The following is a 23,987-nucleotide window of genomic DNA, read 5'->3' on the forward strand; positions in this document are numbered from 1 at the left end:
CCTGTCTGCACCAGAAAGATTAAGGCTATTTTAGGCTCACTGCTTTTTGGTTTCTGATTTTTTTTGGTTTGGTTTGTGTGTGGGTGTTTTTCTGTTGTTGTGTGGGGTTAGTTTGTTTTTCTTTAAATGTATGACACTGGCTAATGTGCTAAATAAGTAGGAAAGTGTGAATTAATGGACACAGATTGGCTTCACTTACTTAAGAAGCCAAAATCCACAGAGTTTTAAAAACAAACCAGATATTTATTTAACCAAAATACTTTGCAGAAGTTGAAAACAGAAGCTACACAAATGGCTTTAACAAAGGCGCACATTCTCCCCCTCCCAAATAAAACTATAATTGACACCATATTTTAAAAAAAACAACCAAAAAACGGTGGTTTAGGACTTCCACAGGAAGATTTTTTTAACAAGTTTGCCAGTTTATACCACTGAGCACAAGAACTAGCTGCAAATGTGAAACATACTCATTTTCTTAGTTCTCTATGAAAGCCTACTAAAGCTTAAACTATCACCTGCACTATACTCTAGAACATGTTAAAATTCACTGGAGTAACACAAGGGATTTGAACAAGGCCTTAAGGAAAGTCAGCATCAAGGACCAGTAAGCATTAAGTGACAACTCTGGAAGATCTGTAAGACTACTTAGAGGCCACATTTGCATATTAAAACACACATTCTGCATTGGACTCTGATGACTCTTCTAGGACTTTGAACACACCCATTTTTTCCTTTTTCATTTTTTCAGAGGTCTTCATTTGATCTAAGATTAAAACAAATCAAACGTCAACAATAACATGTAGTAGAAAACAGATGTGGAAAACAAGCTGACATTTGGAGAACAAGTTGATAATACCATTTTGCTCCTTCATCAACAGTTGGCTACTAGAAGTTTGTGTTTGAAAATATTTTTCAGTTGTATTCTTTTAGAAAAAAATGTCAACATCTCTGGCTAAATGTGAAGGGAGAAAAACGGTTCTAAAAGCTGCCTGAACTAGTCTCATTTCCCTGAGAAAAATACACAGAAAACCTTTTTAGTCAAGTTACCAGGAGAAACATAAAGTTACAGCTCTGATAAGTAATATTCTTTCCAAATATTCAAAGACCTTCAACTTGTTTTCCTGGCACTTGCAATCACTTTGTTGCCCTTCCAGTGAATATTAAGCTAATGAAAAAGTATTATCTTTATATAAATGTAATAATTATGGCTTACCAGGGTGGGAGCTGGCATTTCGCTTTCCAAAGCATTAACTGCAGTTAGCTATAGCAAATACTCAGTACATGATGCTGGACTAATATCTTTGTATTAACATTTTTTGACAACTTTATTGTATCAATTTTGCTTATCATAGCAAAGAAGAAAAAAAGCAACCACATAAATATGATGCACACTAAGAACACAAAATAAACAGCACCTTCTTCAACTTGAAAAGAGGAATCAGATTGTTTCAACAGTCTGAGCATGTAAAGATATAGTTACTATATTACCCATGCATCAAGAATAATTCTCTATATAATCAGTCAGTCAACTGAAATAAGCAGTTTTACAGAACAATGCCTTAAAATTTTTTTCCTAAATTATCTAAAATGTAGCAAAAATTTCCTAAGGCAAATTCATTTTACACAAACTACACACAGCACACTTATTTAAGGCTAAAATTTTTACTTCTAAATTCTGTAATGACTGGGGTTTTTTTCCTGTATCTATGCTTGGAGTCTTGTTCTGCTAAAGATGCTGAGGGAAACACGGCAGACTAAATCTACTGATCACACAAAAGCATTCTAAATCTATGAACTGGACAAGAATTTTTCCTCTCCGGAAAGTTAAGGGTTTTTTTTTTTAATAATATCTTGGCCTGATCAAGCACTAGAATTTGCAGACAACCTCAAAAAAGAGTTGTGGTTTGGCTGGGGTTTTTTTGCTAAATAGCTGATCCACTGACAAGCCATGGCAACTCTGAAAAGCTTGATTTATTTCCCCCAAATGTTAGACTTGACTTCTTTCCCCAAAAAATGTTAGATAATGTTAGACAAATGTATTTTGAATTGTAACAATATCAAAATATGTTTGGAATAAATCTTTCCTGAGGATAATTTCTATTTTGATCAATTACAGCAACTCTCCTTGAAAGCTGCTTTGCAGAACACCTCCTAATCTATGCTTGTGGTTCACAGTATGCTCAGGGCATGCCATGCCTGAATGTGGTTCTCTGGAATACTTTTGTCTAAGTTCTGTTATTTCTTCTCCAGCAAACCACATTGAAAATGTCAGCAAGGGGAATAAAGGGTCCTTTGTCAGATGAACAACACAGCTGTAGGGAAGTGAAGCTATGGCAGCTTTCTACATACAAAGACACTTTACAAAATATGAATTTACTGTTGAACAGAATAAAGAAAACATAAAAACTCAGACTTACCAATAAGATCACTTCTATCCAAAAGTAACTCTAGATCTTTATCACTGATTACTTTTTCTTTAGATCCTTTAACCTCCCTGTTAAAGAAGAAATAATCTCTCAATACAGATAAAAGCATGTCCGTATTGCATAACTGCATAGAAGTTTTCCCATGTAGCAGAATCCCTAGGACATTCTTTCCTCTATGCAGATCCACATACCACTTCGTAAGACAGGAGAGCTCTTGAGAGCTGCTTGCAAGTTACAAGTTATAAACTCATGGTCCAAGAAAATATGAAATCTGCATACCTCTCATAGTCTCTGGATTTCAGCAATTCTATTAATTCCTGAGGGTCCAGGCAGCTTTTTGACTGTGCTAGACCAGATTTTCCACCTTTAAACTGATCTGTAGAAAGAATAAATTTTAAGAAAGCACACAGAGACTGGAACAAATTACTCTTGAATACCAAAACTAATGCTATGTTTCACTGTTTTAGCCTCAGATAAACACACCTTACACTAATAGTGACAAACTCAGAGGTACATGAGGCTTTGCATGCAGGCCTTTCTATAATGTGTATGTATGTAGATATGTATGTAGTATGCAGAAGAACTGATTGAAACACCAATTCAACATGCACACACGCACAAAGAGCAGAAAAGCCATTAGTTCTACTTACTGTAAAAACATTGTAAATAAAGTTAGATGGTGGATGCTGAAGTTTGTTCCCTTTGTATTGTAAGCTGGTTAAAACAAAGTAAGTACTATTAACCACGAGACAGGAAATATGTGAAAGATATGTGGTTTGCAGAGAGAGCAGCCTCAGTTTAATGAAATACAGACATGACAAAATAATACCCCTGACACAGGCTGCTTTTTTGAGACTATGCTAGCACCTATTTACAGCAAGTCTGGATGTCAGTCCAAGTATAAAAAACATTATACAAGATTATTACCTAACCAAAGCTGAGCATGGATGAAGTCAAATTCAGTCTTGCACGTTTCAAGGAGACTGGCAAAGACTTGCCATTCTGTGCCAAGTTTCCTCAGTTTTTATCATGAACACATGTACCCATTTTATTAATGTGTCTTCACTGATTCCCTTCATCACACTGCTCTTCTTTCCTGTATCTTGGTATCAGAAATCCTCCCTACATCTTTTCCCATCTCCCTTCAAGAACTCTGAGTTTATGTGTGAAGTGCAAATCAGATTCAAGTTCCAGAGTGGTCTGAGCTATAGGACTCTTTCCCCCATTAACATCTACAGCAGTGACACACAGGCTAGGCTGCAGGTCTTTTCATGCATTATTAGTGATGCTGTCTCTCCCTTTTAGCTTTCAGAGTTTCACAAACCATATGGTATTAAATTAATGCTGTGCAGGTCTCAAGTTGCCATAATAGTGACACAAAGAAAAATACAGTTTCCTAAGCAAATTTCTTCAATGTAACAGAAGCACAAGATGGAAAGCCAATTAAAAAAAAAAAAAAATCACTATTTTGTAAACAATTCCAGTTCTTAAGCTCCAGCCTTTGTACTGTATATATACACCCTACACAGTTAGTTTTGTGATACTGCTTCCTCATTTACTTCTCCAAAGTTCCAGCACTCTTTAGATATTCAAGGTAACAGGATCCATAACATCAGCTTTACACTTACACAATGAATCCAGAAGTTCCTGAAGGGACACCCCTACCTAAACTGCAAGATTAACATGTGATACACCAATAGATGCCAAGATAAATACTGAACTCATTGCAAAACTGAAGGCATTGACACTTAGCTTCCTTCAGTACAAGCAGTCCCAGGCACCAGTGCTACCTTAGCACATGGCAGTCATCTCTTAGAGACCACTGTGTGCTCATCTTGCTGCTTGGGTTTTAACTTCAGTTTGGACCATAATCAAATAATTAAAAAAACCAAGCCAAACCAAACAAGTATATTGGTCAATAACATGCCTACAAAGAGGCAGTCCTGGCAGTCCCACCAAGACAACAGTGGCAAAGAGATGACAAAGAAAAAGGCTAATGCTAGTGATGCCTTTTCCTGGTCTTAAAAATCAAGAGTCAAACATGGTTAAAGGGGAAAAAGGGATTTTACCTTGGTATTTATTTTAAGAATCCTTAGGTGCACACGTCCAGGTCGAATGCACTGAAATGCATACCATAATGCACCCCCAAAAGATCTGGTATAACATTACAGGTCTTACTAATTAGCATATCTATCCAAAATTCCCCAGTGAGAGGCTTGAATGAGCCCTGCCCCCCCCCCTCAAGGAGCCTTCCCCTGGATGGTTCTATCTTAGTTTACAGAATGTGTTCTGGAGAGGACCTTGGGGTCTGGGGCACACTAACCCCTACCTACGAAGCTTCTAAAATGTTTGTTCAGCTAGGAGATGAAACAAGTCCAAGAATGTAGGCAAAAAGCACTAAGAATACAGAAGTTGTAAAAAGGTACAACAGGGGTATAAAAGGAAAGGCAAAAATCTTCATGGCATCACTAGGATAAAGTAATTATCAAAGATTAGTTAACATCATCCAGAACCAGAGGCAAACCTCAGTTTAGGCTTGACAAGCAGTGCACTGTGCAGCAGACAGTTACGGGGGGGGCCTTTTTGCCCCTTTATCCCCTCATGAAAAGGCTTTTTTCCCCCACAATATGAGGATACAAGAATGATGAGTAGTTTTTAACCTCCTTTGAAGCTTAATATAAAACTAGTTATCATTCAGAAACCACGTTATAAAAATTGCAATTCTTCAAGTGAGCTTAATGTTTGGAAATTGCTATATATAAGGAGCTACAGTCCAAATGTCACAAACAGAATAAGCTACAGAAGCAAAGCAGGATTCCTATAGGATCTGTACAAGAAAAATTCATCCCCAAAAGGGACACTTCAAAGCAATTACATTCTAAAAATTTCTGAGCATGACCAGCTATATAATCAAGAACACCACAAGAATCACCATTGTTCTGCACATAAACCCAAGGACTATTGTTCTCTTCAGGACTGGCTAATTGTTCAAACAGGACTTGTCTTCTGTGGTTATAACATACTGGACAGAGGCAAACAGGATACTGGAATTTGTTACAGCTTGAGATTTAAAGAGGTGACACATGTTGACACGAAGTCCTAAGAGAAAGATACTAACTTTTGTGGATAATCAGCTTCTCCAGCTTCCTCTTGGCAGCAGCTCTCTCCACAATCTTCTGGTCAATAGTATTGGCTGTCACAAGACGATAAACAACTACTGGCTTTGTCTGACCAATTCTGTGACACCTGTCTTGGGCCTGCAAGTCTGACTGGGGGTTCTGAGCAGATAAAGAAATGAATTAGTAACAATTTAGTTATGCCATTATCCTTTTTTTAAAGGACATACCACACGCAACATTTTTAATGGGGAGCTCAAAGTCAGTGCAGAAGCAGAAGAGACATGGTATAATAGAACTCTATCACTCTTGACTCTTAAGCCTACCCACAAGAAGCTCTGCTGCTATAGCTGCACAGGGAGAGAAACCCAACCGGCCCGGACTGCTTCTGCACCATGTGCTGCAGTTTTCTACAGATAGACATGGTTAATATGACAGATTTAGGTGAGAATTTTAGTTGTAGGTTTCTTTGTGTTGAATTTTGTGTTGGGTTTCTTTGTTTGAGGATAAGAAAGTGTTTTAAAAGTTTTCAGCCATTTCTGAAGCTGCTTTAGCTCTTCTGAAGCTGAAAACAGCAGCACTGTCTACTAAAATAAAGTGAAGATGCAGAGGTCCCTCAGTCATTTCTTTCCATACCTCTCTTTTTCCTAGCCTCCAGACTTACAGGAGCAGCAGAATCCTAGCTAGCTAAAACACATGTGGCAAGTCACAGAGGAAATTCAAGGAGCTGGTACTAACATGGCAGCTGCTGTAAACAGGGAACCTGTAAAAGGTCCAGCAACACTCATATTTAAGTAATAAAAAGAAGGAAATGTATCGACAACAGAAAAAAACCTCCTGCTTTTGGTAGCTCAGGGCCAAACTCAGAAACCAACTCTAATGTTGTATTCAGTAACTCAGGACTTTTCAAATGAGGCTGTATTATTTCACATACAAAATGAATGCACACACTACCATTACTTTCACGTAACACTTCATTAAAGTTATAGAAATGATCTATACAATAATGGGTCCATAAATGGTTATCAAAAGCAGCAAGAGAAAGCATTTTTGACATGTATCACTAGGTTAACAATCTGTCAACATACCCAGTCACTGTCATAGATGATAACTGTGTCTGCCGCAGTTAAGTTAATGCCCAAGCCTCCAGCTCTCGTACTCACTAAGAATAGGAAGACTTCAGGGTCAGTATTGAATTGACGCATCTGGAAGAGAATTCATCTATTAGAAAAAGTAGATAGACCAAACATAACATTGCTAATGTTTTATTTTGAGAGCCCTGTTTAAAAAGATAAACCCAGAAAATACAACACAGGCTGTCAGAGGTTTTAAGAAGCACTGCATTTTAGGCATACCTCAAGGCAACGGTTAGCAGCACACTTTGCTGCTTCAGTATTTCTGAGCCGCAGTTACTAAGGCAGAAGACAGTTTTCAACATAGAGGTGTTTTGCCTATTAAAGGCAAAATGCTGTGCAAAATCATATCCCAGTGTCACAGCAGAAGCAGAATTTGCAAACATGCTCGTAGGGCATGTCCATCTACTTACATTTTCTTCTCTCTCTGAGTAGGACATAGAGCCATCCAATCGACTAAATTTGAAGTCTCTCAGGTAACAGTAATCCATCAAAATGTCAAGCATCATAGTCATTTGTGAGAACAACAAGACCTACAAAACCAGAAAGACTCCTTAATAACATTTTTTGTTCATAAGGAGATGACTGTATCTCACCCCTCCAAAACCTTCAGCTTTACCTTATGTCCTCTCTTTTTAAGTTCCGGAAGCATTCGGTCCAAGAGTAGAAACTTGCCTGAATTCTTTACTAAATCTTCATCAACCTTGGAACAGGGAAAAGGGGATCATATATTAGGAGGGAAAGAGACCAGTGGTTTCCCCAACTCAGAAGCATCAACAAAAGCCGTCTGAGATCTCACTGAAACAAGTGTGCACCATTTTCTTAACTAAAAGCTGTAATATTGGAAGTAATGTTAATTTTAGCACACAACACTGAATCACTTAAATCATGATGAAACTAAATCGAACCCCACCATTTCATATGCCCAAATAATTATTTTTAAAAACTAATTAGTTTTCACTCCATTTCTGGAAGGAGAAACCCTCATGTTGTTAATTTTTCCTCATGGAACAGTGCTGCTGTTTCTTTCCCACAGCAGCTGTTTCCTTGTGATTCCCCAGTTGCTGTTCCCTTGTGATTAAGACACAAGGCTTCCACCTACTGGACACAAAGAGGCACCGCTGAACAAGTTACTACACATCAGCCAAGTGGTAAAAGTTCACAGCAAGTTTTCACACTGCTGCCTTAAATCCCTCGTCAAGAGAGCTTGTTAGATCTAATTTTTGCCATGGGCTGAGGGCAGGGATATAGAAACTTCTACGGTCTGAAACATACAGCAGCCACCTTGGTAATTATGAATACATTTTCCTGAGCAAGTACTAACTCCTGCAGGTGGTGTCAGTTGTCAAACAGTCTCCATTTTCTACACACTAACTAATTTTCCTCACCTCCCTGACTAGGGAATCTGCTTTTTATGCACTGACTTTACACTGATACACTTCAAAAGCTTACTCCGGAGTACAGCAGGCTCTGTTATCACTCACAAAATAGGAAACATGACTACACATACCTACAAACCTACATCTACACTTAGAATGTACAAGCAACTTCCAGGTCTTCAAGATTCTTTCAATTCAAATTAGTTCATACTTTCCTATATTTCCATCTGCTTTGTGTAGATTGAACTACCAGCTGGTCTTTGTGATATAATTTGGATTTTTTCCCTTTTGAGGAAGGATGCTGTATTCTCTGAGCAGACGGCTCTGTTGTGTACTTGGTTCTTCAACAACTCACACTTCAATGTTACCACTGCACCTCCTGCAATGTGCACAATTTATCTCATGAACAGTTCACCAAGGTTAGCATTTGTTCCAAAAAATAACCCTTGTGAGGAGACCCTGAGGCAGCCCCTAAAGCACCTGGAGTCAATGGAAGCCGGCGACTGTTTGAGTAACTCTCCACCAGCGGAAGGGCATTGTCACAATGATGACCATCACAGCATCACCATGCAAAGACTGAATGGGCACAGCAGCTGAGCAGGTCCCTGCAACTGCTGCTGCAGGAAGTTTCAAATAATGATTCAGTATACTGCTGGAATTCAACAGGAGGCATATGCCAAATACATTGAAAAGGTCATTCTTTACTGCCATCAGCTCACAGTCTATTGCTTTTTAATGGCTGGAATAAATTTTCTCTAATGCTTTTAAAATATGTACCTTGAATTGTTGTGTAGCAGGATCCAAAGGATATTCAATAAGATAGGGGTGATTACAACACTTCCTCAATAACATCATAATATTCTGCAGTTTAAGGTTCACCTCAGAATCCATAGGAATGCTCACTTCTACCACTGGCCTTGAAAAGACACAACACCTTATTAGTACTGAAAGTGTCCCCGTATTATGCTACAAATATTTAAGAGAAAAAAACCCTACAAAAAAAGCAAGCAGTAGAGTCACATGCTGTGACATCTCAAAATCCCTTATAGTTTGTAAAGCTATTACCAGACAAAATTTCTTAAGAGTGCCACACTTGGCAACGAAGGCACAACCGTTTGCCGTTACTGATTTAAAATATAAAGGGCAGTCAGTAATAATTAGAAGTAGAATTTAACTTGTGCAAGTCACCATCAGAAAAGGGGACAGCAGCAAGACCTCTCCAGACCACATGGTCAGATTTCCTGTGGAGCAATACCCAAGATGTTCCAGAATCAGCTCTCTGCCTATCCCAATTTGGCCACATCACAGGAATCACAATGAATACAGCTATTTAGTTCTTCTACATGTAAGTACTGTGTCCAACATAAGGGATCCATGCATACCATAAAACTAACACAAACATGTATTTGTTCTTGCAGGCTACACTGAAATACAATAAAAATCTAACAAAATAAACACATTTCAGCCTGAAGATACTCCTTATGCACAAGGGACTTTCAACCAATTTAGAGCCATCAACAGAAGGAAGAAGTGGAGGACATTTGGAGTGACACTGTTTGTCTTCCAAGCAACTGTTATGCATGATGGGGCCCTTCTCTCCTGCGGATGGCTGAACATCTGCCTGCCCATGGGAAGCAGTGAATTAATTCCTTGTTTTGCTTTGCTTGCATGTGCAGCTTTTGCCTTCCCTATTAAACTGTTTTTATGTCAGACCACAGGTTTTCCAGCTTTTACCCTTCTGATTCTCTCCCTAGTCCTGCTGGTGGAGCTGAGAGCGAGCAGCTGTGTGGTGCTTGCCTGCTGCCTGAGGTTAAACCACAACAGTGTCCTGAAGTTAACTATAACTCTAATGAGCCAGTGAGTGATGGTACAACCTAATCACTGCTATTATAGCTCAGTGAATACCAGGTAAAATCAAAGAAACAAACCATAAAGCTACATGGATAGTGAATAACTAAATGCCATTCTTCCTGATCAATTTCAGTAAGCAAAGCTCTGGAAGCAAACTAAGAGGGGGATAAACAGTACAACAAGAAAAAAAAATATCTTTCAAGGCAGGCACCTCTCTTTTTCTACTTCCTCTTGCATTTTGCTGATTAATTTTTCCAAGTCATCAGGTGAACCATTATGTTCTTCACAATAATCAACCACTTTCCGACTACGGCGTTTTGGTCGGCCTGTAGAGCTCAACTCAACTACTTCTTCCTGTGGGAAATGAGAACATTGCCATCAACAGCAGCCAGCTTCAGAATCAAAGGCCTGTGCTGATCCAAGAATTCTCAAAACAGAAAAGAGGCCTTAGTGATGTGCATCATGCAACACTTATCTAGATTCAGCAGCTTAAATTTTGGCTACGTAGACTACGCAGCCAAATTGAAACGGTCTGCAATTGTAGATTATGAAAGTTTCTGTTTGATTTACAAAGCTACATTAATACCTTACTGATTCTAAGCTGAAACTGTCAACTCTAGGAAAAGTGTTCTTTCCCCCCAAAGCTACAAGTAATCAAGAATGTATTTATACTTATATTGTTCTAGTTCTGTGCCACAGGGCTATCACAGTAACTGGCACTGTTATAGTAGATAACAAATAGATCAGACTACAAATTTAAGCAAAAAACCAGGTTTAGTTACAACGGTAATGAAGCAATACCAATGTGGTTTTGCACACAAGCTATTAATAGCAAGCACATTTCTAACATCCTTATCAGTAGATACCTCATTATTTCCAAGCAGTTTCCTAATGGTGCGATTGACAATGGCAGTATAGAAAGTTTCCTGCTTCTTTGCCAGTGGTGCATACACCACAACTTCTCGTTTAGGAGGAACCTCAAGAGCAACATCTGATTTCAGCCTTCTCAGTAAGAAAGGTGTCAGAATCTGAAATGGTGAGCAGATGTCACAATTACTCAAAGCTGTCAACACAGCTAGTTTAAAAAAAAGAAAACAGGACAGCAACACAGACACATGCCTGTTGTAATACTATTTTGCCAATTTAAAGCAAGAGAGTTAATTTGCACATATATTTAGTTTTTTAATATGAATGCCAACTCCAAAAGTTTCACGCACATGCTAGTACTAACGTGTTGAAACAACACATCCACTGACATTTTAAAAATTTTAAAATGCTTGGTAGGGGTGCAGTAGTAACTACATTACAGACCCTTCTTACAAATTCCAGTAACTGAAAGTAATCTTATTACAAAACTGCTCATTTTGTTATATTTCTTAAATCAAGTTTTTCTGAAAATGCCCAAAACCTTTAACCAAAGTAAGTAAATTGTCATCAACAATTATACATAGAAGATACAGTTTAGATCCCTCACCAGCAGCTTATAATGAAAAAATGATAGGTCTGTAAGCATTTACTTCCACACACTCTTAAAAAAAGAGCTCTAAGTAAAAATTTGAAAACAGGCATATTATATAACTAGTTTATCAAAAGGTATTTTGTTCAGCACCTAAAAGTTCCACAAGTTCTCTCCAAGTTATCTTTGAGCAAAATAAATACACCAATAAAATCTCTTGGTGAGCAGAAGTCTGTCACTGCAATTAAGTTTAACTAAACTCAATTCAGTTCCAAGAATAAAAATGAGTCGCTATCGAAGAGATAACGTTTTCCCTTTACCATTTGTAAGTGCTGTAAAGATTGGAAAAAAACACCCCACAAGTCTAAGGAAGTCCAGAAGTGCCACAATAAAAACCTCAGACCAGAATTCGGCATCACAAACAAGATTTTGACACGTTTCACAACACTAATGGTCCATGTTACAACTAAACCATGAAAAATACAAAATGAAGGATAAATGAAAACCTGATGCAGCATATGCAAGATGTTCTGCTCCCTTTCTTTAGCAATAATATCTTCAGCAGTTTCTGTAATGCTGGTAATATCAAACCAGGATTCAAAGCTATAAAAACAAAGCAAGGAAAAACATAGCTTACTTCATAGCTATTATTCTTCATTATTTTAGTATTTATTCTTCTCTTATCCTGTGATTTAAAAAAAAATAAAGCACTCACATTCATCATGAATGGAAGATGTACAGGAGGAATTTCTGAAATATACCTGTCAATTCAGATGCTTGAGGTTTTAAGTGGTTTGTAAAAATACTTGTACTAGTTGGAATATTCATTATTGTCTATTATATTCCATCTAGGTTATAACATTTTCAAAAAATTAGTCTAAAGACTGTTTTGGCAATGCTCTTCCACCTGACTCCCTACTGCTGCAGAAAAGGATCTGTGGGTCCTGTGCCTGCCAGCCTCACACAGCTTATCCAGCACCTTTGACAATTTCAAAGCAGCACCCAGCATTTGTGGTATGACAAACATCTCTCACCGCAAATGTTTATGTCTTAGCTCAGAGCTGAGCTTCCACTATCCAGGGAGATGACAATTAATTCCTTCCTTTCCAAAACAACTTAGTGTGAGGCAAGACACATTTCAAAGCCCTTACCACCAAATAATCATACTGAATTACAACCATGCCATAAAACGGCTCTTCACATGCTGATAAGTTTAATAATTAAAGAGTCATAATAACAGTCAAACAGAACAAACAGAAATAGTTTCCACCATCAGATTGCAACCTACCTTTTCAAATCATCAAACACATCTGGTAAAAGGAAGTTAAGCAATGACCAAAGCTCTGCCAAGTTGTTTTGCAGAGGAGTACCAGTCAACAGGAGTTTATTGTCTGCATTAAATCGTTTCAATTCTCTGATAAGGCGGCAATTCATATTTTTAATCCTGTGACCTTCATCTACTATCAGGTATTTCCAGTAGCAGCTCTACAAAAATAAAGGTTATTTCAGTAAATTTTCGCTTTATTCCATCAAAACAGATGTCACATTAAATAAGAAGCACTAATAAGACTGGCTGATATTGCCTGTTACAAAGGTTCTATTTACTGTTTTTCACTTTGCCAGACTAATAGAGCTGAGCCCAAACAGTTAATGTCATACATCTGCTTCATGGTGACTGCCTTTTAGAAAGCTTAGGTGGTTAAAATAAAACTTCTACAAGAAGCTCATCTTGCTGAAACAACCACTGTGATGTTAACCACAGTATTTACACACCAAGTATAGTTTTTACTCCAAGCATCCTTAACCACCATCTACAGAAAGGCAACAAAAAGAGCAGGTATGCTGTAACTATCTGCTTTTAGAATAATGTTCTGTTTGAAGAACTTAAGCATTGAATTGCGGAGCTACTACTACCAAGGAAACAGAGTGAATGCCAATATACATGCTGCAGTATGAAACTGTATAGGCAGCATGTGGGTTTTTTTACTGTGTTCAAAAGCACTGCTATCAGTGCTGAGGCACCACACAGTCCTAGGGCTAAGAGAACTCAGATACCTGCAGGGCATTTCTGTCTCGCATTGCTATTTCAAAGGAAGTAATGACCACAGGATGGATTTGGAGTGATCCTTGTCTTCTGTGAATTTTATGAACCAGTTTACGACGTTCCTGCTGAGCTCCATGATAGAGCATTAGTGGAATCTGTAAAAAAAGAGGTTACAAGTCAGGACAACAATGCCCATTTTAACCTAATGGGAAGACAGTAGAAATACTGAGATCTCTTACAAGAAGGCTGTAAATACATAGCAAGTCACGGTACAGTTCATAGTAACCACATAAACAACTACAATTAAAATGATGCTCTATATAGAGAAAGTTTCAAGGCAAAGAATTAGAATAGAAATTAAACCATTTGTGCTTTTAAACCTAAGGAAGAAAAGTCTTCATTTCTTTTACCTCCGGAGTAAATCTCTTGAATTCAGACATCCAATTTGGAAGAGTAGACAAGGGACCACATACTAAGAATGGACCAGGGACTCCTCGCTCCACCATCAGTGCTATTGTTGCAATACACTGGATTGTCTTCCCTAGCCCCATTTCATCAGCTAAAATGCCATTAATACCATTTTCCCAAAGCATCTGCATATGCAAAAGAAAAAAAAAAAGTAAATGCAAAATAATCAACACAGATTTGGAAACACAAAGACATTTAGGAATGTAACAGCCACGGAAACTCTCTACTAGGCCCATTTTATACTACAGATGAAGATGATTCTCCCTATTATAAAAATAAATACAAGCACCTTGTAAATGCTGGATATTCTCATGTAGATGTATCCATTCCTAGCCAACTAAGCACCTGACTAGGGCACAAAAACCAGACCAGTATCAAAGGAAAGTACGTAACTTAAGTGTTGCATCAGAAGGCACTTTACCTGCAAGTACAGCTCACATTATCCAAGGTTTTACTTGTCCCAGCACCAAAAAATTCACTTAGCTCCGCTCTCTAAAAGACCAAATGACTGTGCTGACATTTCAGTTTTATCTATTCAAGGAGCTGCTGTAGGCATGGAGCTTCTGTAGCTACCTCACCACAAGAAAAAGGTGCATTTCCTGGCTAACACAGCCACCTGCTCCAGCCAAAGCTCTTTGTGCAGACACTGCCTACTCTGACAAATGACAGAGCAACCTCTCACAAAAGAGCAGAAAGGAAGACAGAGAAGTGCTCTTTGGCCACTCTCTACTATTCATAAAGATACATAAAAAGGTTATTATAACTGAGGGCCCAACTAAGAAAGCTGGTTTTCCCTCCCAAGGAGGCGTGTCTTCACTAGGCACTTCCCAGGAACAGAAGTGAGTGAGCAAGTTTAAGGGCACTCACTTGAGGGATGAGTCTAAGCATGTTGAAACAGACTATGTATGCTTGTAGGGAGGAAAAACAGAAAGAAAAAAATCTAAGAATTATGAGATAAGTAGCAAAATTAAAATTAGTTTTGACTCTTACAATTTTTGTAATTTTGTAATTCAGCTTGCATGCTGAAACAGGTAGAAGTTAAAAATATATGTGGGTAGTTTTGATGGCAAGTTCCTATAGTTTTTTATTTCAGAGGCTAAAGACATAACATTTTTAACACATTGTGTTAATATTACTAGTTAAGACTCCAAGATACAGAGAATTAACTCATCTGTGTCAAGCCTGCAAAGGTAACAGATCTTTGAATACCTATGGGCTAGATATTGAAGCCCTTGAGGGAGAAAAATCAGACTGTCCCTCAGTAGGATGTGCAGTCCTTCTGCTTTCACAAACTCTTTGTAAGGAGAGGTTGAACAAGAAAACAGATGGAAAAAGGGAAGATGGAGAACACAAGCCAGAAAGTCTAAAGGCTTAGAAACACCAATATCCTTCCCATACTGAAGTATTTTATCTGCTGTTTGACAATTTTGTAACACCAGATTCTTGTACCATGAGAGATCATAAAGAACTCTCTCTCCTCTTCACCTTCTCCGTACCAACTACAATCACAGGCTTCTAGTATCTCGTCATCTCCATGCCTGTTTCACCAGCAATTCTGATCAAATTCAATTGCATCCATACCCTTAGCCACTCCATGCCTTCCACTTGGTACCACCTCATTACACCACCAGTAAAAATCTTTGGCTGCTGAAAAGGCACTGGTTGTCCATTAAATTTTCGCACTGGATCAAGAAATTGCTTGGCACTGTGTCGTACAGCTTGACACAATCTGTCCTTAATCACGCTATTTGAGTCTCCATTTTTCTGCAGGTCTTCTGGATGCAGGTTGTCAGCAGAGCTTTCATCCTATAGAAGGAAGGTCAAGGAACATGTGACAAGTGGAATGCACATCAAAGCCTGCTAAGACATACTTCCTCCCAGTTTACACCAGCCTTAATGTGCAGTGAAGTAACTCAGTCTCTGACACTAAGACTTCTTTTGAGTTAACTGTCAACTCAAGAGTAGACTTTATAGATTCTTTTCTCCTTTAGAATTCAAGGGCAGCAACAGCTATTGAAGCTATCTGGCTTATAAATTTCTACCCATAAAAGTAAGCAGACTTAAAACCTTCCTCACAGAAGCTGGCATTGAATGCAGCTATTTCTCTTCCGTAAGCTGAAGGGCTTTCCCTTCTGTAAGCTGTACCAATGTCGGGAAGCAATTCACACTGTCCATGTAGCTCTTGAACTACAGTAGAAGCAAAAAAGAGACCTCACCTGTCATCTCCACACTTGAATGCTTAAAAATTACTGTCTTAAGGTCTTAAACACCAACACAGATGTTTTTTAATAAATACCTATTTCCTTTATTTCTGAAACTACTAGCATTCTATAAAGTATAAATATCTTCAAATTCAGTTTTTAAAAAAATAAACTAAAAGTTTTCACCTTGGATTTCTGAAATAAGTATTTAAGTGCATTCACTTATGCCACCTTTCTAACCTTTAATTCAGAACTTCAATAACTAGCAAAGATGTTTATTTACAGATAAAGTTTGGAGATACACTACAAAGTATAAAAAGCCCTCCCTCCCGCTGGGCTTAGCGCTCTTAAACTGCAATAATTTGTGTCAACATACCTGATTTTCCACTTTACTTTTTTTTGCCACTGATAATATTTCCTGGAAACAAATGGGAAAAAAACATGCTTATGTGCTTTTCAACCTTAAAGACTACTGTAATTTGTATTTCATGTAATCGCTTCATTTATCTTTCAATCTAGACATACTTTAAGAAGCTTTCCATACAACATCCTTAATCATACAAGTGACTCTAAAACAAGATCACAAACCACATATTATATTTCAATTACAAAGGGTAGCTGAAAATTCAACTGGCAATGTAGACTCTTCACAGCTTGCCTCCCTAAAGACTTAAAAAAACAAAAAGAGTATCCAGCCTCTACAGCTGTGACAAAACTGCTTGTTACATAGATCTTTGCTGGAAGAAAGTCCTATCTCACAGACAGACTACTGATGGCTGATAATCTCTGATACCAGGGTATAAGAATGGAGTGTTTTAAAATATAGATGTCACAGAAATTGGCTCACCCATTAAAAGTTGTGTTACAAAAATCCAGACAACCTATTTATAGTTAAGGCCTACCTCTTTGGACATAATTTCTGATATGTTGTATGTCCCATCTTCTCTCCCTCTCTTCTTTTTTGCACCTGTAAGATATTGAGTTTATACAATGTATCAAACATTAAGGAAATCAAGTACTGAAGTACTTGAAAAAAGTACTGAAACCAGTACTGAAAAAAGGCAAAGCCTAGTACATTACCTGCTTTCTCCTCTTTGCCATCAACTGGATTTTGACCCTACAAAATGAACATAGGAAGAGGTTCATCATCTTATGCATCTCTAACTATCATGACACAGATAAAAAGATGTAATCAGACTCCAACCATTACCTTTGAAAGCTTCTTGAAACACTTCTACTATTAAACAGTTTTCAAAAACACAGGGAAAAAATTCCTGCTTATTTTTTCTTGTTATTTATTCACTATATTGGCTGAATAAGCAATCATTGCTAAATGAAAAAATTCCTCAAGACAAATTGAAACCATTTTCTCTAATAATAATTAGTCAAAAACATCCCCTAAAGATGACTGCCATGGTATGCAATTTTTAAGCACTTTCAAACAGTCCTACTGCAGTTAAAACAAATATAGTACATGAGATACATCCTGCAAGTCAAATACCGGATAATCAAACTTACTTATTTTACTTACCTTGATCAAAACTAACATTGTAATTTCTCAGACTTTTATCCAGAAAGCTGCATAAAGTAGCTACTTAAACTTACCTTGGCAGATTTTAACATCATCTCTCTCTTTTTTTCTAACTTCTCCTTCCTTCTCTGTTCCTAAACAAAATAAAAACCACACATGCAGTTCTTATCTTTCCATAACACCCACAAGAATACTATCCACTACAGAAGTGATAGATTATGTTGCTAATACTGAGTTCCACGTACTCTATAGACTTTGTTTTTGCAACCCCACTAAGTCTGTTCTGATGTAGTTTAAAACAATAAAGCAAAATTTGGACAAGAAAGTACAACTGATCTGAATTGCGTGTCAGTAAATACTTCAAATACTTAAATACAGTAATTTAGAAAGATTTGAACGAAAATATTCCCAATTTCAAACTCCTGAAGATTACATCTACTGCAGTAAGTTTTCCACTTATCCAACTTCTACATACTACATATTCACTGCAGAACAGACAGCAATGTATATAGCCTAGAATGCCTTTAACAAAGAAGTGCTTTCATGTATTGAAGAACTCAAGATTTTCATTCTATCTACTATTTTGACTTGCTGGAAGCAGAGGGATCCTGAAGGAAAACATAAGAGACCTTGGTATTTATCAGATGGAACAAGATTTAATAGTGAAATACGCATTCTAGCAATACAATAACCGTGAATTCAAGCTGATGGTTCAACTAGAGAAGTATTTTGGAAAGGAGGTTCCTGCAGTCCATCAGTGACCCTTTTTGGGGAATGTTGTTGTCCTTAATCTTTTCCTGCTCTTCCCTCTCTCTCAAGCATAAACTCTTACAAGCTTACCCTTAAAGATACAGTTAAGGAAGTCAAGATAAAGCTAGGCATTAACTCAGCAGCCCATGGATAAAAAAAAAAGAGAACATATAACACTGTTTTATGGAAGCTCTTGTTTGGGAACAACATGGCCTCAGATAACTGTAATTTATTGATTTGTTTGAGGGAGGCCTAAGTTAGCATCTTGAAGGTACATCTCATCCTCAGCTTTCAGTTAATAACACAAATAGGTTACTCAGCTTCCTACTTGTCAGTTCTTTGCACCTTCTATCCTCCTTCCACGTTTTCTAGCTCCCTTAAACTTCAGTTCTTATTTGAAATACTTTGTTTTCCTTGCACTCAGGCCAAAAGAATTGTAAAGGCATCAGTGCCACCTTTACACTGTGACTTTAAATTATAGTTCATGTTCTTCCATGTCTAATTCATCTTTTAATTTATAGAACAAATTCTGAATACTATGTAAAGCATCACTTCACTCATGCGCAGTAGGTCCAGCAGATTTTAATGTTACTAATGCAATCTTAAAAACACTTTTACTTTGAACAACTGGATGGAGAAAAACCCAAACAGACAGCACCTTAAGAATCCCCACTGCAGAAAAGAATACACCTACCTCTAGCTGCTGCTGTTCCATTTTGGTTAGCAAGAACTTGGAATAGATGTTGCTTTTTTCAAGCAAATGTTGAAGCCTCTTATAGCGCATTTCACTTGATTCCCTGTCCCAAGAAGTGCGAGCCTGGCCGACAAAAAGAGATGTCAAGCATTTACAGATATAGCTGTGGTTATACTGAAGAACTGCTCCTTGTGTTAAACACATTAACTCAGAAGTGTCTCATACACAGACCCTTTTCCTTCCAGCCATCCTACATCTATGATTTGTGAGTGTATGGACTCACATGTAGCTGTGAGTAGCTGCAAGATCAAAGTAACTGAGGGTTGCATTCACTTGCTTATGCACCATACACACCTTCAGTATAGTAGCACGTGGCATTCAAGGGCTCAAGGATGCCTCAACTCTAATTCATAGATTTAGAGCAAAATGAAATCTCAGTTTATTTGTAGTCTGCAAAATTTGTGAGGAAAAAAACCCTGACAAATTTCAGCACAGCTTCCCTAGCATTATTATATTCCTTCATGTACATTTACACCAAGTTAGTTTCTCATGAAGAACGAGATATACAGACAGCTAGGAAACTATCATGCACAGTTCACAGAGCTCAAGTCAATTCCCAATATGAAAACAGTAACTTCTGCTCACTTTGCTTACAAAATCCACCCATGCTTTTCACAGTAACTGCTGCTGAATTAGTCAGGACTGTGCATTCAGAAGTTTGCAAATTACTCTTTAAAACTCAGATCAAGATACCCCAAAAAAGTAAAAAAATAGTAATTCTGCATTCATCTAACACTGCCTGTAAAACAAGTCACAGAATCATTTAGTTTGGAAAAGACCCAAGATCATCGAGTCCAACCATTAATCAGCACTGCCAAGTTACCACTAAACCAAGGATGCCTCGGAAATGTGACATCTATGCACTTGTTGAGTGCTGCTTCCACACCTCCCCAGGCAGCCTATATCAGTGCTTGATCATTTCAGTGAAGAATATTTTCCCGTGAATTAAGTTTCCTCTTGTCTTGTTGCTCTTTACCTGGAAGAAGAGACAGACCCCCCCACCTGTCTACAGTAGTTGTAGAGTGAAAAGCTTTCAATTAGCATCTGCAAGAGAAACCCTAGAGAGACAAGATGCAGAGCTTTACAAGATGCTTATCTATGTCATTGTCTTCAGAAGAAACACAGGGGAAAGGCAGCTAAGACACAGAAAGACAAGGCACTCTTCTGAAACTAAATACACTAATAGGCAGGGAAATGTGATATTTCCTGAATCATGGGACAAACTGTGAGACACTGAAAAGGTGAAGAATGTCTGTCCCCCCAAAAATCAAACCTTGATTTTCTCCAAGTAATTCCAATCAGGTAGCGATCACACTTTGTTCTTTTATGAGAGGAAGATGAAGATCTATCTTCACAATTTCTCTAGAGAAGATTGCATTCTCATGATTTGCTTCTGCTCTCCTCAATCCAGGTTTTTACCTTCAGATGACAAGTACCTGAGCTCAGAAAGATCAACTCTTGATGGCAATGCCAAGAGAGAATGTAATTAACACTAACCTACTTTTTCAGCAAATTGCTATTGTTCACTTTTTTTTTGGCGTGAACACAGCACTCTTAATTGGTCAAACTGAAGGACTGCTGTCTTGACCAACTGCAAAAATTTCAAGTGGAAAACAGGAAACTCAAAGATGAACAGCACTGAACACTAATGATACCTCCTCTGTCTTTTGACTCAAGCCTTCAACCCTCATGAAAGTGTTTTTTTCCCCTTTTTGACTGAAAAGGTCAAAAATTTGCTACTCTTTGTCACCACTCTACATTCACACATATTTGCACAGTGGTATTTCTCCATTAACCCTCGAAAAGAACTGGCAACTCCTTTGCTGTACAAATCACCTGGCAGGGGGTTTGCCGAAGTGACAAGCATAAGAAACACCGAAGCTGCCCCCAGTAAGCCTGTGCTCACTACAGGAGTAAATCCCCTTGGTCTGACAGGCCCCAGACTGCACAGGGAAAAGGTAAAAAAGCACACAGGACAATGGAGCGATGCCCTTACTAGAGGTAGTTCCATGGATTCTCAAGAAACGGAGAATACAAAAAACCACCACATCACAGCATTGTTACAGAAGTGGTTGTTGTGAAAGAAATTAAAATTCCAAGTCTTTTTCTCAGTAGTTCCTGTGCAATGAGAAAATTTTCTCTACAAGGATTTCCTCCTTACCTTCCAAAAGTATTACCTCCAAATTTTTAGTTCCTAGTCTGATCAAGGAATACCTGAAGTTCAGACAGGCTACATCACCACTTACTGTTTGCAACAAAGAATATTATGAGACTTCGGGAGAATTAGTATTTTCTAACTACAGTATTACAAAATAATGCATCCTTAAGACACAGTTATAAATCCCAACTTGTCTCAGAGAAAGGAAAAAGGGTCATCACAGTTAGCTCCAGGTGTTAGAGACTGGCATTTTTCATGCCATTAGAATAATGCTTCAATTTTTAAGACGGGGGAAAAAAAAACTCACTCTCCTGATTTCTCAATTATATTGAGTAATAACACTAGTTCCCTGAACTACATCTCTAAGATCCCCTCCAACCTAAACCTAAACTATGATTCCTTAGAATACAATTCCCCAAAGAGCATTTAAGAGAACAGTTCTTTCAAGCTGGTATTTCCTTATGTCTGAAACACAATGCAAATTATTATGCTATCAGAATACCATATAAGGGATCAGCACAGTTCTAGCAGCATCATGCTTTCATGTTCTCACTCCAAAACAAACTGGTTAGTATCAACCAATGCTTAACATTAACGTTTGAAAACATTCTCAGCAAAAGGGAAATGAAGCATAGTAATGATTACACCACTTGCGGTGGGGAGATACCATTTCCCTGAAGCAGTCTTTATTTCCTGTAACATAGGCAAGCCGAAGTATGCAAACCAAACATCGACTCCCAGCTTGATCACATGTACGCTTCTCCTGGCAGCAAAGCCAGGTCACAGGCAGCTCCTGCACAACCGTGTGCAGGGAAGAGCAGGAGTGCAGACCAAGATACTGACTGACATAAACCTGCTCCTTTTTAGCTGGGCTTTTTCAGCTACACTACTTCATCAATTCTGCATAAACTATACCTGCTACTGAAAGAAGGTTATCTCTGGAAAGGATCTGCAGAACTCTACTCAGGCGTTTGTGTGGTGAGGCTTTTTTAACCAAAGAGGGAAAGAAGTGTTAGGTATACTTAGAGAAACAAAACCAGAAAAGTTTTGTCTTTAACGTTTCAAACAGAAATTCAGAAAAATGTGAACTTTGAAATCAGCTCACTTTAAAGGCGTTATACCTTACATTTTTAGGCTCAGAACGACAAAAGCAAAGAGGTAATATTCTCACTGCAAATTTCAATGCGTATCAAACGCAGCAGGCTTCTTGCTAAGTGCAAGAGTTCACCGCTAGCCTTGAAAAACAAAAAGAAAAATCAAAGCCCCCAGTGGATGATCAAAAGGCGCTTATGCACCCCTGCACGGCCTTCAGCAACCCCTCACGTTTGTTTGTTTTGAAACCCAAGGAGCTGCACGGCCCCCAGACAAACCCCGCCGCCCGCGGGGACCCCTGCCGCCGAGCGGGGCCGGCCACCCCCGAGCCGCCCCTCACCTTCTCCAGCATCTGCCGCTCCTGCTCCAGCCCCGCCGCCTCCAGCTGCTCCTCTTCCTGCAGCATGGCCGGCGTGATCACCGCCGCCTCTGCCTGCTCCCCCATCTCGGCTCCCAGCGGTTCTGCAACGAGCCCACGGTTACTCACGGTTAATCGCGGCCATCCCCGGCCGTGGCCCGTGCCCGCCCCTCACCGCCGCCGCCGCTGCTGCCGCTGCCCGAGTTGCGGGCGGGCATTGCCCCGCCGCGACCCCGCTCCCGCGCGCGCCGCCTCACCGCCCGCCTCGCGAGAACAAAAACCGCGCGCTGCCCAAGCCGCGCGAGAAGTGGCGCCGTTCTCGCGAGGCCGCCCGCCCCGCTCCCGGGCCCGGCGAGGCCATCTTGGCTGCTGGCAGGTTCCTGGCACAGGCGGGGCGCGGCCGGAGCCGCCGGGAGCCGCCGGGCCCCTTGGAATGGGTGGCCCGGCGAGCTGGTGGAGTCGCTCTCCCTGCAGCTGCTTATGGAAAGACTAGATGCGGCACTTGGTGCCATGGGCTAGCTGCAAGGGTGGTTGGTATTCAGTCACAGGTTGGACTCGATGATCCCAGAGGTCTTTTCCAGCTTGATGGATTCTGTGGTTCTGTCCCGCTCCCCTCCGCCGGTGCCCGTCGCTGCAGCGGCACCTGGAGAGCGGGACATGGCGCGGGCTCGTCGGCTCCAGAAAGGGCTTGAGGACTTCGCTGGACACTGCTGCCTGTGCCACGAGAGGGCAACGGAACGCTGGAAACCCGGACAGGAGTGCATGTGCCCCAGCCGACGGAAAACCCTCTTTCCAAAAACAGGCACTACGTTAAAATAAGTATTTCCAGTGTTCAGAGCACAATCACTTTCGCTCCACCTAAATAACACACAACCTGTCAAAATACCAGGGCTTATCGCCTCAGATGCGGTGCTGGTGATTGTCTACGCCTGTTTGTCAAACGAATCACTATTTTAAACCTGCTCCACACATATGCCGACCTGTGCCAGGAGGAGACCCGGAAAGGGGGAGGAAAGAAGAAGCAGAAGGACAAACAAATCTAGTAATAACTGAGGTGGATGGCATTCTTCTCATTCCCAAAGCCTGACAAGCCGATTCTGGATAATGTGGTTTATGAAAAAGTGATTCTGTTCTCCGAGGCATAGTTCAGAGGTTAACCGGAGATGGTTCTGCATCCCTTTGAGGGAGTGTTAGCAGGGAGTAAAGTAATTAATCCGCAATAAAGTTATTTTATAGGCATGGTGACAATCAAATGCACCTTTTTCAAGCC

General features: G+C 39.4%; 1 protein-coding gene across 2 annotated transcripts; it reads right to left on the reverse strand.

Annotated features, from left to right (window-relative positions):
• Nucleotides 1–222: 222 nt before the first annotated feature.
• Nucleotides 223–22,866, reverse strand: HELLS (helicase, lymphoid specific). 2 transcript variants are annotated; one of them, XM_042018746.1, is made up of 21 exons: nt 22,700–22,865; nt 19,050–19,172; nt 17,680–17,739; nt 17,155–17,191; nt 16,977–17,041; nt 16,451–16,492; nt 15,455–15,679; nt 13,816–13,998; nt 13,417–13,560; nt 12,650–12,846; nt 11,868–11,964; nt 10,772–10,933; nt 10,117–10,259; nt 8,832–8,970; nt 7,295–7,378; nt 7,089–7,208; nt 6,631–6,747; nt 5,545–5,704; nt 2,706–2,802; nt 2,418–2,494; nt 223–763 (listed from the first exon to the last, which is right to left on the reverse strand). In XM_042018746.1, the coding sequence occupies exons 1-21, from the start codon at nt 22,802–22,804 to the stop codon at nt 666–668; spliced, it is 2,475 nt and encodes an 824-aa protein (XP_041874680.1). In that variant the 5' UTR covers nt 22,805–22,865; the 3' UTR covers nt 223–665. The 2 variants fall into 2 exon arrangements, with proteins under 2 accessions (XP_041874680.1, XP_041874681.1); XM_042018747.1 differs by lacking the exons at nt 223–763; nt 2,418–2,494 and adding an exon at nt 3,077–3,140 and having other exon boundaries at nt 2,767–2,802; nt 22,700–22,866.
• Between the last annotated feature and the right edge of the window lie 1,121 nt (nt 22,867–23,987).

The sequence above is a fragment of the Corvus kubaryi genome, unplaced genomic scaffold, assembly GCF_017639235.1.
Source record: "Corvus kubaryi isolate FWS band 111438036 unplaced genomic scaffold, C.kubaryi_AGA036_p1.0 138, whole genome shotgun sequence".
In the NCBI taxonomy this organism is placed as follows: domain Eukaryota; kingdom Metazoa; phylum Chordata; class Aves; order Passeriformes; family Corvidae; genus Corvus; species Corvus kubaryi.